Source organism: Chenopodium quinoa, unplaced genomic scaffold (assembly GCF_001683475.1).
Source record: "Chenopodium quinoa cultivar QQ74 unplaced genomic scaffold, ASM168347v1, whole genome shotgun sequence".
Classification (NCBI taxonomy): Eukaryota; Viridiplantae; Streptophyta; class Magnoliopsida; order Caryophyllales; family Amaranthaceae; genus Chenopodium; species Chenopodium quinoa.
In genome coordinates, this window is record NW_018743175.1 from 5,233,096 (window position 1) to 5,249,497 (window position 16,402).

At 35.6% G+C, this 16,402-nt stretch overlaps 1 protein-coding gene across 2 annotated transcripts; it reads left to right on the forward strand.

Annotated features, from left to right (window-relative positions):
* The first annotated feature begins 1,221 nt into the window (after window positions 1-1,221).
* On the forward strand, window positions 1,222-15,567 carry LOC110732705 (LRR receptor-like serine/threonine-protein kinase FEI 2). 2 transcript variants are annotated; one of them, XM_021912686.1, is made up of 14 exons: window positions 1,222-1,463; window positions 2,166-2,372; window positions 3,265-3,400; window positions 4,314-4,385; window positions 5,738-5,809; window positions 7,366-7,437; window positions 7,970-8,041; window positions 8,124-8,195; window positions 8,652-8,728; window positions 8,952-9,116; window positions 9,233-9,565; window positions 12,215-12,460; window positions 14,352-14,485; window positions 14,837-15,567. In XM_021912686.1, the coding sequence occupies exons 2-14, from the start codon at window positions 2,276-2,278 to the stop codon at window positions 15,053-15,055; spliced, it is 1,767 nt and encodes a 588-aa protein (XP_021768378.1). In that variant the 5' UTR covers window positions 1,222-1,463; window positions 2,166-2,275; the 3' UTR covers window positions 15,056-15,567. The 2 variants fall into 2 exon arrangements, with proteins under 2 accessions (XP_021768378.1, XP_021768377.1); XM_021912685.1 differs by having other exon boundaries at window positions 1,223-1,463; window positions 8,652-8,740.
* The last annotated feature ends 835 nt before the right edge of the window (window positions 15,568-16,402 follow it).

Consider the following 16,402-nt stretch of genomic DNA (forward strand, 5'->3'; position numbering starts at 1 on the left):
CTTTTTAAGTTGACTTGTTTTGAATGGTTTTAAAGTGAGTCTTCCGCTGTGCGTCTTTGATAATTGTCTTAGCCGTTTTCACGGTGGCGGTAATGTCTTAGAATTTCCTATTTGTATTTCAAAAATAGTAAAACAGGTATTTTAAAGAAAAAGAATTTCTATGGTGTACACATGATGTACCAATGTGTGAAGGTTTATCTCATGCCTAAAGCTAGCCAAAACAAAGGTGAAACATAATCGTTGTATACACTAATCAAGATGCCATATCTTCACTTACGACGTATAGGGCCTACTTTCGGCTTTCACACCCCCAAGAAAAAAGTTATTCACAGGGAAAACTTACGAACAATGTTTTTCGTTGACTTAAACTCAAATGACTATTAGGGATGTTGACCAAGTTCTCACTTTTAAATGGGTAGAGATTATTGTTTTTACGTAATCATACTACATAGGAGTATTGAAGCAAGAGTCAAAGGACAATACAGACATTTCCAATGGTTGATAGTTGGATACTTATACTACGGAGTACTATAGTATTAGTAGTATAGGGCTGAGCAAAACTAACCGAAAAACCAAAAACCCGAAAACTCGATCCGTAACCGTTACGAAAATTAGAGTACCCGAATACCGATAATTTGTTATCGGGTATGGTTATTGGGTATCATTTTAAAAATAACGGTTACCCGATCCGATTCGATAAGCAATTTTTTGTTTTTTTTTTTCCTACTTAAATCCATTTTTCCAAAATCTAAACTCTTACTTTACTTCATAATGACTTTATAATATCAATGATTAGTAATATTATTAATAACTTGGTCAAGATTACGTGGTATTGTTGTAAATTAGTGTTAAATGTTATCATAATAACTACATTATTAAGTTTAATTATCATTATTGGACATCTTATTGAGTACCCGATAACCGATCCGAAAATCCGGATACCTGAAATCTGGGTACCCGAACTTATCAATTTGGTTTATAGATATCACTTTTAGTGATATTGGTTAACGGTTACCCAAACCGTTAGTACTAATGGTACGAGTACCCGTTCCATGCTCACCCCTATATCATTACTCCATAACATAATAATACAGTAATCCACTCTACTTACTGCAAATGATTGTACTTAAACGACGTCGGTTGCACGTGCGGAACATCCTCCTTGCACGTGCCAACTTTCTCTCCTCTTATTGGCTCGTCTCAGTTCATAGAGCATCTTCTTCACTCACTTTCTCTCTCTTCTCACTTTACACTCTCTCAACTCTCTCTCTCTTCACCATTATCATCATCATCTTCATCATCGATTTTCTCTCTCCTCGAATTCGCTACAATTCAGGTTTTGTTCTTAGCTGCGGATTATCGGAGAAACTTCTGGAACCGGCATTTTTTCCACCGATTTTTTTGGTATCTGAGATGCATTTTCAGTGAAGAAAATTGCATCTCAGATTTCGATAATTTAGGAGGTAATTACTCGATATTTTGTGAATCAATTGCTTAATTTTGAGTTTAATTTTGTTAAGGATTTCGATTTTTTGTTTAATTGATGATTTTTCTTGTTTTTAGGGTTAACCTTTGTTTATTTTGATGTGATTGTGCTTGATTTTTAGTTAGTAGTGTAGAAATTACTGAGAATAGTGAATTTGGTTAATTTAAGTATTTTTAGGGGTTTAGGGTTTATGTTGAATTGGTAGGTGGAATTTAGTGAAGAAAGTTACTGTTTATTGAATTTTGGTCATTGTAAATGGTTGTGGAGCTTGAGTGCTATTCTGCGAGTCATATTTGAAGAATTAAGTTACATTGGTATGCTGAAGTGCAATCGGCGGTTTTGATGGGATTTTGAGGCGGTTTATCGGTTAGAATTGGATCGCTCTGAGTCTTTTACTTGATCAATTGGAAGCTACCTAATCTTTCTGATTATTGTTAAGTGGTTGCTACAATATTAATGCTGTTGGAGGCTTCCTAATCTTTTTGATTCGTGTTTAAGTGGTTGCTACAATATTAAATGCAGTTGGAAATTTTATGCCTTGTGTTGCAGTTATCTTTCTGAAATTAAATTATGGTAGAAACGGTTTTATTTTTTTATTTGACATCTATGATCTTAAACATGGTTGTTGGGTACATATACTCATTATTGTATTGCTGATCGTCACTGTTATTCTTTGCAGTTATTTGATAGATAAAACTTGTGATGACGATATGCGGAGCAGGTAGAGACACTATAATTGGGTATATCAGATGATATACTGTGTTCTTATCATGCTTTGCTTTATCTGCCATGGAAATTGTTCAGTTGAGACTTGGTCACATGTACAATGTATTTGCTGTAGTGATATGCATTCTGGCCGCTGGTAGCAGAGCTCTCAGTCCTGACGGTAGGTTTTGTTTCTTTATTGTCCATTTCTTGTTCTCTTACCACTAACAGAGTCCTGCAGAAGTTTATTTTCCTTTTGTAAGGAATCTAGGATCTGAGCTTTACACTGATCCTCTGCCAACCTCTTATTCCTATGAGATATATTATAAATAATCTTTAAATGTTTGTCTCAAATGTTATCACCCATTATTTGCCTCCTGTCAGGACATGCCCCCCTTATACAGGTTATGTATGACCTCATTTCCTACATTATAAATAATTCACATCAGGTGGTGTCAAGTCCATCTTTACCACCCCCTCCTCTTAAGAAAAAATGTAAAGGGATTTAGGAACTTAAAGATGAGTGTGCACATGTTTGCTCAATATACAAATTACTTTGTAATGGATTTGTTAATGCATCAAATTATTATGGTGTTTCCTCTTTCCTGTATAGTACACTTCTTGACATATGTTGAGGAATTATAAACCTGTTGTTCAGTATGTGCTGTTAGTCTGTGATGATATAGAGTCCATCATTAGCTGCCACATTTAATACAATTATTGGTACTTCTATTTGTTATTCACGTAGAAATGATATATGCTCATAATTTTGGCTTTGCAAATGTCAAAATCTTTTCATTTAGTAATTATAGTGCTTTTTTCAAGTGTAAATACGTGGAATCACTTAAATTGATCATATACCATCTTGGCGTTTGAAATTTGTCACTTTATGTCGTAGCTGCCATAATCGTCCATGTATTGCCTGCCACTAGAACTTTATCTTGGAATTGCATGCTGTATATCTGTGTCTGTTGACTGGAAAATTTTATATTGCCTAGAGAACCCAAGGGTTTCCTTGCTCATTATTTTTTTTTTATTACTAAAATCATGTTGTTCTGTTTGTATACATGCAGGTGAGGCCCTTGTGAATTTTAGAACATCAGTTCCCAACTCAGATGGTATTCTTCAAAAGTGGAGACCTGAAGATCCTGATCCATGTCGGTGGAAAGGAGTGACATGCAATGAGAAATCCAGGCGGGTTATACATTTGTAAGTTTTGATACTTTGTTTTATTTTGATGATAAATTCATAACCTTTAAGAGTATTGCATGTGGCTTGTTTTTACGGAACACCAGAAGCATGAGCTTAAGACATCTAACCCTGGATATGAGAGGTCGGATTTTAAATATATTTGTACATGGTAAGAGGTTAGGATTCCCAGTTGTTTGAGATAAAAATGGATGGAGCATTACTTTCATACGACTCAATTTGCTGCCTTGTTTCCTGTATATATACCTGTTTAATCTTTGCTGATAGAGAAAAATTGTGCCTCCTTCAGACCTTCACTATTTGAATATTGACGATTTTTAAATTTAAACTATTCACAAATTCAACCATTTTTTGTGATTTTTGGGCAAGAAAAAAGTATAGTCATGTGGGATCTTGTTCGATTTGTCTTGATTTTTTTACGTCAATATCAACTTTTTACTAATATTTAATTAAACTTATCAAATGGTTTAACTTGTGTTTTGGTAAGTGTGATACTCAAATAGTGCAATTATAAAGCAATGAAGGAAGTAATTGTTTTGGATATAATCTTCAATTTGGCATCAGAAAAAGCAGCTGCTTCGTTGAAATACTCTCCCCTTTCTGTGAGGAGCTTTTTTCCTACTCCTCTCTTGCATTAAGGGTTAGACTTTGAATTGTTAATTTCAATCATATTAGTTACTTTGTGATAATTAAGGAGATAAGATTCATGGGCTTATATTTATGACGTGTACCGGTGACCTAGTTTACTTCATTTGGGGCTCACAATTTGCATCAAATTCATATTCTTGTTTCTTTACATGTTTGTGCTTGTAACATGTCCAATTTCTATTCCACCCCTTGTAACATTGTGTATTTCCTTATTGCGGGTTTTGTTGGTTATGAGTGATGTTTGTTTTCATGCCTTTACTTCTAGGAATCTTTCACACCACAAGTTGAGTGGACAAATACCTCCTGATATTGGGAAGCTTGACCAGTTGGAGATCCTGTAAGCAACTCTCTTGACTTTCATTATTGGTTTTATTCCTTTTCTAGTTTAGCTTTTGTCCTTAATAATTTAATTTAGGATAATTTTATGTGCATTTGTTCATGTATATACCTAATTAGACACACATGTATTGATGAATTTGTGACTTTATGTACAACATCAATAAAACCAAAGCCTTATGTTTCTCTCATGGTCATCCACAAAGATTCTTTTCATTCTTTTGCTTTTGTTTAGAACTACATATGTGTATATACCTTTATATATGAATTTCTTATTAGGAAAGTTTTTGAGAAAGTACCTTAAAAAAACTAGTTTTTGTGAAAAACTACTTAATATTAAAAATGTATTAAGCTACCTTATATTATACTTTTTTGTTGTATTATGGCACCTTATCCAGATTCTAGTTGTTGACCAAAAATTTTCAGGCGTTGACCGTCCCTTGTGCAAGCCACATGACCAAATGAAGATTTATCATTGTTTTTCCCACCCGATTTCCCTCCTTATTTACTTTGTTTTCCTCTCTCTTTTTAATTCTCCTCAAATGTCATTGTCAATCCTCAAATTAATTGATTAAATCCTATCAGCCTTCAAATTTCAACTCTAATTGAAGGATTTCTGTTGCAAATTACAATGGGAACCTCCATAATAAACTCACTCATATAAGCAATTCATAGGTAACGTGTTATTTTTTACCCTCCCTTTTCTTTTGGTGGGTGCTTGGATTAATAGTACTAAAGATATATTTTTGTTTTTCAAATCTTTGCAGCAAATCTAGAAAACTAGATGAAAGTTCAGTTTCAGTATGCAATTCCAGAAGAAAATGAATTATTAAAATACTTATGTTTAGTTTGTTTTAAAAAAGAGCGAGTATCGTGAGTTTTAAGATACCAAGGAATTGAGATTTTTATAATTTTGTTTTGTTTTGTTTGGGGTAGGGTTTCATGGGTTGTTAATGGAGATTAAGGATGATGTAAATGTGGGTTCAAGATTGGATGATTTTTATGGGAAATGTAAATCAATTGAGGACGCACATAAGGTGTTCAATGAATTGCCTGAGAGAAATGTTTTTTGAACATGTATGCTTGTTGGGTATGGTAATTTTGAGGACAGTGCATAGAGGGTGTTTGATGCAAAAACAAAGAGGAATCGGGCTTTGTTGAATGTCATGATATGTGATACTCGGATAATTGAATAGTGCTAGCTTGCTAGGATGTTGGTTGATGATTTGTCTTCTAAAAATGTTGTTTTGTACACTTTTATGAATATGGCAGATAAATTGTCTTATCATATACATTTGTCTTAGATATTAGTAATTAACAAAAATTAATTTCCATCATTTGCCTGTTTTCCAGGGAACTTAATCACAACAATTTTTATGGAAAAATTCCTTCAGAACTGGGAAATTGTACAGGGCTGCAAGTACTGTAAGTTACAGAGCTATTTATTTTGTTACTTTTAATTTGTCGTATTTGGGTGGCTGCCATTTTACCCTCTGTATGGTATCAAGTTAAAGATTCTGTGTCAAATTGGATGGGCAGTGTTGAGACTGCTCACTAGTGTCCTAGTGTAAGCAGGTGTAATCAAGGACACATAATAGGTATATAATTCTTGAGTTCTTGTCTAAAAAGTTCTGTAATAAGTAAACAAGGAGGATCCTTTGCTTTTGCGGAGCAGTTCCATTTATCGACGAATGTCCATTTACATGCTATTAAGGGAGTAGACTTATTATTGTAAGGAAGGATGCAACTAGATAGGAAATTTTTGACACTGTTCAGCTGGAGAGTATATCATGTAATTAGACAACTTTGACAATGCTGCTTGCAAGTGAAAGATTTTGGATTATAAGTGTTGGACAAAGAGAATTTGGAGAAGTATCTAGCATGAGTCATGGTTTTCCTGCTTTGGAGATCATCAGGATTTCAAATTTTTTGTTACCTCAGTTGGTTAGGAACTTTGGATCATAGGAGCTTTTAACAGACGATGTAGATTCTCAATGTTGGCCCTGTTGGTTATGAGCATCTCTTTGCCTCTTTGGTCTATATTTGGATAGCATGTGGCGGATGAAGCATATTTGGCGAAGTATCTAAGTAATCTAGTGTGTTTGTAGGCTGTGTAGCTTGTCTTGCTTTCTCTTCGTTGTTTGTGCAGTATCCGTGGCTTTCCTGCTTAGTAGAAAAAAAATCAATCAATCAATCAATCAAAGCCTTAATCCTATAAGTGGGGTCAGCTATATGAACCAAATTTGATTCTGTGTGGTCATCCACAAAAATCTTCCTCCTCCATCCCTTATGATCCAATGCCTCCTCCTCATGCAAATCCATATACTTCATATCCTTCCTAACTCCTTCCACCCCACCTTAGTAGAAAATAAGAATATCAAATTTCCGTGTTACCAGGCTTGGTTAAGAACTATGGATAATTGGAGCTTTATTAAAAGTTGATGCAGATAAGATGTTGGTCTAGTTGGTTTTTGGTATCTCTGTAGTTCGTATTTTCTTAGCAATAATCTAGCTGGGACTGCATATTTTTCTAAAGAGAATAATGCCTAATGTTTTCAATTGCACTCAAAAGAGCCAAGATATTGAAACTAGATGGTATTATATACTGAAAAATACAAATTGCTGATATTAACAACTTCTAGTATACTCTGGGTAACGTTCTTGTTTTCAAGTCACTGATCTCTAAGCCATTCCGCCATCGCTGTCAAGTGATTCATCAAATTTGTCCAGTAGAAGGGGTTCAAACGTATGCTTCTTCACATAATTGTCATGAGTAACAATATTCAGAAGACGTAAAGAGGGTGATGAAAGTATAGCTCCTCATTAGTTATCTTCGGATTGTATGAACTTGATGCTGAAGTATTTTGTTGGGAAATGTCAATGTTGAGGATTTGGTTGCTAAGTTATTTTTGTTGATCTAATTATTTTTAGTATATGTGGTATACTGCTGTGTGGTAATGCTTCTCTCTTCAAATTCACAGATACCTGCAAGGCAACTATTTAAGTGAACAGATTCCTAGCGAGCTGGGGAATCTTACCGGGCTTCAATCTCTGTAAGTTATTTTCAACTATACTCTTATGTTTGTTTCCTGGATGTTCTGTTCATATGATTCAATTTTTGTTCTTTCTTGAAGCTGTACACCATCAGCTGCTTTCTATAGTGGAAGAAGCTTAGTTCTTTCATGTTTTTGTCATAATTGTGACCAACTCCAAGGTCATTTGGTGAACTGGTTGTTGATCTGCACCTCAGTGAGAGCTCACACTGGGTTTTTATTGTGTATATATACATGTATTTTGGGATCGTAACTAATTGGATAGTGATGTATGATGGTATGTAAGTGTGACCAAGGAAATGAAACTTTTAGGTAGTTTTTGTCTTTTTATCTGATGTGCCATCTCCTAAATGCTATATTCAAAACTTTTATATAGGTTGTACCTAATATTTGTACGCACACAATCAATTTTCCGCTTTTGAAATTGATTTTGTAGAGCCTTGGCTTTCTGTCTTGTGAATTTTCCAACACTTAATAGGTGATGCATCTTCTTAAACTATTAATAATAAGTGATTGTTTTTTGTGTTCACAGTGATATATCAAGCAATTCACTCAGTGGATCAATTCCTCCTTCACTTGGACAACTAAACAAACTCACTGCTTTGTAAGTATCTGAACAAATTCAAAGATAGGTGCTCATGTAATTGTATGGAATCAACATTGAGCTGATGTCCTTATGTTCATAGCAATTTGTCTACGAACTTCCTGGTTGGACCCATACCGTCAGATGGTGTACTTGCCAAGTTTGCTCAAGACTCGTAAGTATGCTGTTGTTTAATTCCTATTTGAGATTCTTTGATGTTCCTGATTTCTTTTCAGATGGCTATGTTCTATGTCTCTTTTTGTCCACTTAGGTTTATAAGTTATCATGCATTGCTTGCTGAGCTTTGCTCTTGTTGTCATGGTTAACTATACTCTTACATCTTACCTAAGAGACTAAGACATTAATGCTCTTCTTGCCCCTTCTTTCCTCCTGTTTTAAACAACCTAGTCCATGATTCAACCTTGCAAGTATCCTGTATTTGGGAGTTTGTAATTTCAGGACTGCAGTATCTAGGCTTCTTGATGTTTCACATCGATCTGATGTATCCAACTGTTCTAATTTTTGTGTGGGTTAAATTTTAAGGAAATTTTGTTTCTGATGTTGCAGTTCTCAGCTACAAATAATATTTCCTTTTTTTCAATTTCTGTGCGTAATATTTTCTCTTATGCAGTTTTGTAGGAAATCGTGGCCTCTGCGGTAAGCAAATTGATGTGGCTTGCAAGAATGGAGGGACGGGAGGAATTCCAGGTAGTTCTCCAGGTAATCTTGAATGTGCAAATGTGAGCATTTATTTTATTTGTAGTGTTAGAATTCATGCATTTAAAAGGCATATCTTGGTTAACATCCTGTTTAAATCAAAGCCACAATTGTCATGGAGCAGATCACATTTGTTTGGTTTAGCTTATTTTTATTCTTCTATTTTTTTTTTTCATCCCTTGTGCGTATGTTCATTTTCAACCATACCATGTAGGTCAAGGTGATGGCAAGAAGCCGTATTCGGGCCGACTACTTATTAGCGCATCAGCAACTGTTGGAGCCTTACTTTTGGTGGCTTTAATGTGTTTCTGGGGATGCTTTTTGTATAAGAAGCTTGGTAAAAATGATGCCAAAGGTCTTGCAATGGATGTTAGTGGAGGTGCTGTTCTGTTGTGGGCTATCTACAAATTTTATGTATCCTTGTTGAGATTTATCATCTTTGATTTGCACTTACAATATTCTGAGTGTATAAATTCATGCTTTTTGTTGCTTCAGGTGCATCAATTGTGATGTTTCATGGAGACCTTCCATATTCTTCAAAAGACATTATTAAGAAGTTGGAGAACTTAAATGAGGAACACATAATTGGCTGTGGTGGCTTTGGTACCGTGTACAAACTGGCTATGGATGATGGTAATGTCTTTGCATTGAAGAGAATCGTAAAGTTGAATGATGGTTTTGACCGATTCTTTGAAAGGGAACTCGAAATTCTTGGGAGCATCAAACACCGATATCTTGTAAATCTTAGAGGATATTGCAATTCACCCTTATCAAAATTGTTGATATATGATTATTTACCTGGAGGTAGTTTGGATGAAGCACTTCATGGTAAGATATCTATACATTCTCATCTATTTGGACCATGTCTAATAACATGTAAACTACCTGTGTTTATGGACCAATATAGGGGTTTTATTTTTATCCCATGAAATGGCTGATGATATCAATTTGTAATCCACCTTGTCATGTTGACTGTTGAGGTTTTATATGCTCATGTTTTTGCATAGGATTTAGTTCATCCTAGTTTAATAAAGATTCATGCAAACATACTGATGGCTTGCAATATATCATACATATAGTGCTTTTATATATTTATCAGATGTTTGCTTTTCAAATAAAGGGTTAGTTGAAGACATCTTCTCTGTTTAAGACTGTTACTGTGTACAATTAAACCTACCTCAGCCTTTGCTAGGCCAATGCGTTCCTTAAATGAATTTGTGTTTTGGTTTGAGTGCTTGAATAAGGAAAGGGGAAATAAAGAGTTTTTTCTATCAAGGAACTTGTGCTTTCAAGTGTACTATGATCAAATGTATGCTATGCGTTATGATAGGGCAGGCCTCTAAAATGTTCTAACCTCTAGAGAGAGTGATGTTGGCTCCTAATGCAAAAGTCAAGCAGAGTAGACTACCACCGAGAAATGCTATGTGTGATCCTCTCTGGACAAATCCTGTTATTTATATCCATCCACAACATCCACTAGATAGCCAAAAAAATGCATTGAAAACTAAATTTCTTCTTATTCATGTACATTTGGAGTTGTGCTAATAACCAGACAAGTCATAGACCATTTTTCTCGTAGAGCTGCTCTGTGAACTGATAATTTTTTTTGCTATAGTTTGAAATTGAGATGGATGTTGGAAGGCTTTATTTATATATATAATTAGAACCCCACTCTTCTATTCAAGCGAGGAATAAATTTTTGGTAATTTGGATCAAAATCACAAAAGTGGAATAAGTAGATATTTTGGTAATCCTATTGAACCAGGAGATTTGCTGAGGTGTGGGAGGTTAAAAGACATACTTTGTTATATGACTGAGATTGCTAACTAGTACCTAGGACCCTATTAATGGTGCTCTTGGAGACTATGATACTGTAATGATGTGTTCGTGTGTAAAAGACTTGAAACCAACTTGCATTACCCAGGGGTATTGTGGGTGGTATTGACTCACAGCAAAATTCAGGTTTTGAGTCTATGTTGTGTTAATAGTGATGAAAGATGGTCTTCACAAGGAGGTAGACTCTGAAGAAGGTTTCAGTTTAGAAAATGATTCCAAAGCCCTTTGTATGCTGATTGACAGAAATGTTTCTTAATCTCTTGGGGTCCATGTGCTAAAGGCTAAAGCAAATTGTTCATTTGTTTTGAGTTAGAAAAACCTGATGGGTTGGTTGTCCAACTCTTTTGGAGCTTAGTTATTTGTTACTCTCTTGTATTTAGATTATTATCGATTATAATACATTGGCTCATCAAGCTGTTTAGGGTTCTTTGTTAATCCTGATTATGAATTAGCAGATGGGTACTCTGTTTCAGATTAAGGATATGGGACCTTTCTGTTATTGTTGTATCATTGTAGGGTTATAGCTGTGTATGTTTCATCCTCCCTTAGCTTGCCATCGGCAGGTTCCTCTGTAAGAGCATTGGGTTTATTTTGATGTTAATATTTTAAAAACTGTTGGCAGAGTATTTCTTCCTTATTTCTTCCTTGTTAATACTCTGTGGGACAAGTTTTTTTTTGGAGCTTGTTGGCCTTGTTCTTTGGCAAATAGATGAGTTTCCTTGGCCAATCTCACCTATACACACGGGATTCCTAAGTAAGCCAAATGCTAGGTTTTTCCCAGTTTCGTTATTCAAAGTATATGTCCTTTGGAAGAATAGTCAATAGTGGAGTTTGACATTTTGGATCTGTGGAATAGGACGAGAGTGGGAGTTACTCAGTTTGGGGGAGGCAGGTAGCTTGTGTAGAGGGATCAACAACTGGGCTTATACTTTGAGGTTATTGGAATAATTTGTGGAATGGGGTTGTAAAGTATTTTTGGTGGTATTGACAATATAAAGTGAGAGGGAAGTATGTTTGTCTGATATAAAATATATGAAGGGAAATCTATTGAAGGGATTTCATCAAAAAACTCAAATCAAATCTGTCATGATTGACTGATTGTCATCAACTCATTATATAATGCTTTAAACTAATGATAGAGCAATGTTCCATGTGGTCATGTTGATTATGGGTCTTAACCATAGGGATTTTCATATACTCTTGTTTTGTTTGTCCATTAACAGAATTATAGAGAATACAGCACTTGAAAAGATATCCCCATCTGTCATTTGGGGTTGGTGGAATGGTGGGATGACAGCAATTTTATGTGAAAAAAGAAAGAATGTAATCATAAGAGGACTCAAGGTGATCAATAGAAGACATGTGTCCTTTCATTGGTGATGCAATTTATCTGTTTGTCTTGGGATCTGTGATAGCAATAATAGAAAACATTTAAACCTTTATATTTATTTTGTTTAACCTTTGTACCTTCTGTATTCTGAAGTTAAAATTGTGCTAAATATTCACCCTCCAATTTTTACGAATTATATATAGATATATATAAAATTGTGCTATGTGAAAGTTTTTTTTTTTTTTTTTTTTTTTTTGCGCTTTCTAGATATTCTAATTGTACTTCCTGTGATGGTGATGATGGATTTACAGAGAAATCTGAGCTGCTGGACTGGGATGTGCGCCTGAATGTAATTTTGGGGGCAGCAAAAGGGCTGGCCTACCTGCACCATGATTGCTCCCCTCGCATAATTCATCGGGATATTAAGTCGAGCAACATATTGCTTGATGCAAATTTTGAGGCCCGTGTTTCTGATTTTGGACTGGCTAAGTTGTTGGAGGATGAGGAATCCCACATCACAACAATTGTTGCTGGAACATTTGGTTATCTTGCTCCTGGTGGGTAATCCTGAGACACTAACTCAACCTAAATATCATGAATAAATTATCTGCTTATCCTTTTCTACAAGATTTTATCATTTTATGTTGCCAGTGTCCAACTGTCCAACCATATTTGATGAAAATTTTCTAATGCTGAAAAAGTTCATGTGAAGGCTTGATGTGATATCACATCTAATTAGACTTACACTTATCACTAGTTGTTTCTGGCGCATATATTTTGTAAGATCATCAGCATTATATATCTTCTAGTATCCTATATTTTTCTTTTTGCACAATACAAAGGAATTCTGTTTCTGAAGATGCTTTTTGTGTGGGTGTTTCACAAATACTCTCTGTACTAGTTATAGACTAAATATGTATTAGACTGTGCTGTTTTCCCCTAACCCACATACATCGTGATTTATACTAAGCTGTATGTATCTCAATCCCACTTATAATGGTATGGAAGCTTTCCAATCTGGTGTTATTCTTAATGTTATTTAGAAAACAATTCTATAAACTCTCTATGGTATGAAAGTTAAACCGGTTCGTGGTGATCCACCTATCATTCTGGAAGGATCATGCCCAAGTGTCCTTTGCAATTAAGATTTTGGCCAGCAGTTCTGCTGAATTGTGGCAAGGTTTACTCAAGAGCCAGATGAATAGGCATCCAATTCCTGTTTCTTGATTCCTAACTCTCTTTTGCACAGACTCCCCACACCTCTCCTCTCTCTCCTCCCCTCCCACTCCTCCTACCCTGCATTGTTCCTGCAATGATCTGTCCAGTCCCCCTTTTCTTTCAAGTATATTAGGCTGAAGCAGTGGTGGAGAACTGGAGACTCTTAAATCCAATGATGGTGGTAGGATTGGAATGTCTTAGCTTGAGGGCTCTTTGGGATAAATTGTTTTTTTATGGCTCTTTTGTTCATTTGTGGCATCCAATACTATAGTTAATACAGAACATTTTTGTGGTATTCGACTATTCGTTACAAATTGAGACTTCCACTATGTTTGGATAACAATAGTAAAGAGAAATGTAGAGGAAGTAAAAAAGAGGAAAGAAAGGGAGGTGAGGGGAGGGAAATATTTGGTTTATAAATAGGGGAAGGAAAACGGATCCCTCCATTTCTTTCCCTTCCCTTGTTATATCCAAATTAGGGAAAATGTATCCCTCACTTTCCCATCCCTTCATTTCTCTTTCGTTAATTAGTTGACTGATCAATAATAGTAATTCCTTCGTTTCTCTTTAGTTGCACACTTTTCTTAAAACGGAAGTTTCAAATTAGTTGCATTACTTTCGATTTTAGTTAATAAACTCTCTCTATCTCTTTCCTATCACATGGGTCCATTTTTTTTATTCTCTCTATCTCTCTCGTCTCCAAAAATTACCTAGGAGTCCGCAATTTACAAAGTGATGCAACTAAAAAAAAACGGAGGAAGTATATATAATGATGCTTCATGTGGTCATAACATAGTGGACTATAAATTTGATATCCATTTTTTTTGCATGCTTGTAACTATTGATAATGAATCAGCACATCCAGCTCAGGTTAAGAGGGTAAAATGAATAAGGAGCCTAAGGCTGGTGGAGTGGTGGGCAGCCCTAGAGTTTGGTTTTATTTGCATCATCAAGAATTTAAGCCTCTTCCTTTTGTGGATTTGATGGCCAAACGACCCCCTAGATATTGCATTTTCTTGTTGATATGAGGAGCCTGGTTTGTATCTAGAGTTTAGTGATGACTTTGTGTGGAACTGAAATGAGTGTATGCCTTGGAAAATAGTTTTTACCTTTGTGGCTCTGTATCATGTGAAGTAATAATTGACTATAAAAATTGTGTTTTAATTTTACTAGCAGCAAACTTATTTGCTATTCTCTTTTAATTAACTGAATTTTCACTTTGTCCTACAGAGTATATGCAAAGTGGGAGGGCTACTGAGAAGACTGATGTTTATAGCTTTGGTGTTCTGGTTCTAGAGGTCTTGAGTGGAAAACGTCCAACAGATGCCTCTTTCATTGAAAAGGGTCTAAATATCGTTGGTTGGGTATGCAATAACTTTCAGATGCTCATGTTCTAACGTTTTCTGATTTTTACTGTACTTTGGCTGTTGGGCATTTATCTGTGATTAAAAACTGTGGCTATTTCAAACCTTCTATGAGACAATTATCTATATTATGATATGCCCCACTATGTTTCTGGTCCAGTTCATGATTTATTGAACATGCCCAACAACTTCATAAATTTTATGTTATGTGCATCCTTTCTTTTTTAAATATCTAAAAAGGTTTGCACATATATGCAATATGCTTCCCCCCCTCCCCCCCCCCCCCCCCCCTTTTTTTTTGCTAAGATTCCACATGTAGAATAGCACACTCATACACAACTTTAATTGCAGTTGAATTTTCTAGTGACGGAGGATAGACAAAGAGAGATAGTTGATCAACATTGTGAAGGGGTGCAGCAGGAAAGCCTTGACGCTCTGTTGTCAATGGCTATGCAATGTGTCTCTTCATCTCCTGAAGATCGACCAACCATGCATAGAGTAGTTCAAGTACTGGAATCTGAAGTGATGACGCCATGTCCTAGTGATTTTTATGATTCAAATTCTGATTGAGCTATGGGAGGAGCAGTGTGTTGGGATTTTTCTCTTCTCTAGCGACTTCTTATAGAGCAGAGGGAGTGATGCAGTGGCAAAAACAGCATTTGCTATTTTGTTCATTCTTTCTGAGCTCTGAGGCAATTGGAAGTAGCCATTCTCCGCAAGATGACGTTCCCACAGGAAGCTCTCTGGTGGAATTTTGCCATTCGTGATTAGGATTGGGATAAATTGAGTATCGACAAATTGTGTGAGTGCAGTTAATCCATTTATTTACCATAGTTTTGTTTTGTTTTTTTTTTTTCCTCCAACATTTGTTGAAGTGTATATACTTATTGTACAAATTGAGACACTACTGGCCATAAATGATTACCCTGTTACTTGTTTGTCATCTTTGTAAAGTAGAAATTACCTGAATAATTAGTTTATCAGCATTTCTTGTTTTTGGGACTCAGTTATCGACTATTGCTGTACTTCATTGCCATAGTTGCATAGTTTTTGGCGGCTATCAAGCTTGTCTTTAATCTTTACTGATCCTCTCTGCTGCAATTATTTTTTTACGCTCTTTTTCAGTTGATGTTATTGTTGGTTTGCATCCTTTATATAATTCAGCTCATTATCAGCTCCATTAGGAGTAGCAATTGTCTTTCTGTTGAAAGTAGCAAGATTAAAGTTCACAGAAATCTATTAATCCACTTCCCATACTCTTAATTTTAGATGTCGGGTTCCTAGAAATTTCTTTGCAGAGTTCAATAACAAAACATGTATACTATCTTGATCCCTTAATCCTCTTGAGTTTACCCTTGCAAACATCAATATATTTTTCTGCAAACCCCTCGTAATAATCATATCATATCTTGCGACTGCAAATTTCGGTACATATCACGCAGTGACCGCAGTCTCTATCCCCATGCCCGTGCTATGTCTTCTTAAAAAAAAGAAAAAGAAAAAAAAGGCCGTGCTATTATGTGTTTTTGGCATCACATCACCTAGTCCTACCATCAACAGCGTCCCATTACAGTTTCTACTGATCTGCCTTCGTGAGTCTCAGATGCTAAAGAACTACGAAGTATTTAGTACTGATATCAAACAAGTATAAGACGTTCCCGAATCCAAAAACCACCTGAGTTTGTCCAAATGCATTATTGAAATAATTCTTAAATAATGGCTGCCAAACTCTGGAGTAAAAGAGGAATGAGGAGATCCCTCCATCTTCCCCCCATGTGATGGGGGTTCAATTCCTCATAGCCTCCCATTCTTGTAATAGGGTGGAGGGCCCTCCCCATAGTTTACCGTTTAAAAAAAAAAAAAAAAACTCAAAGAGTAAAATTGCAAGCCCTTATATTGTATCCTTTGTTGACCGCT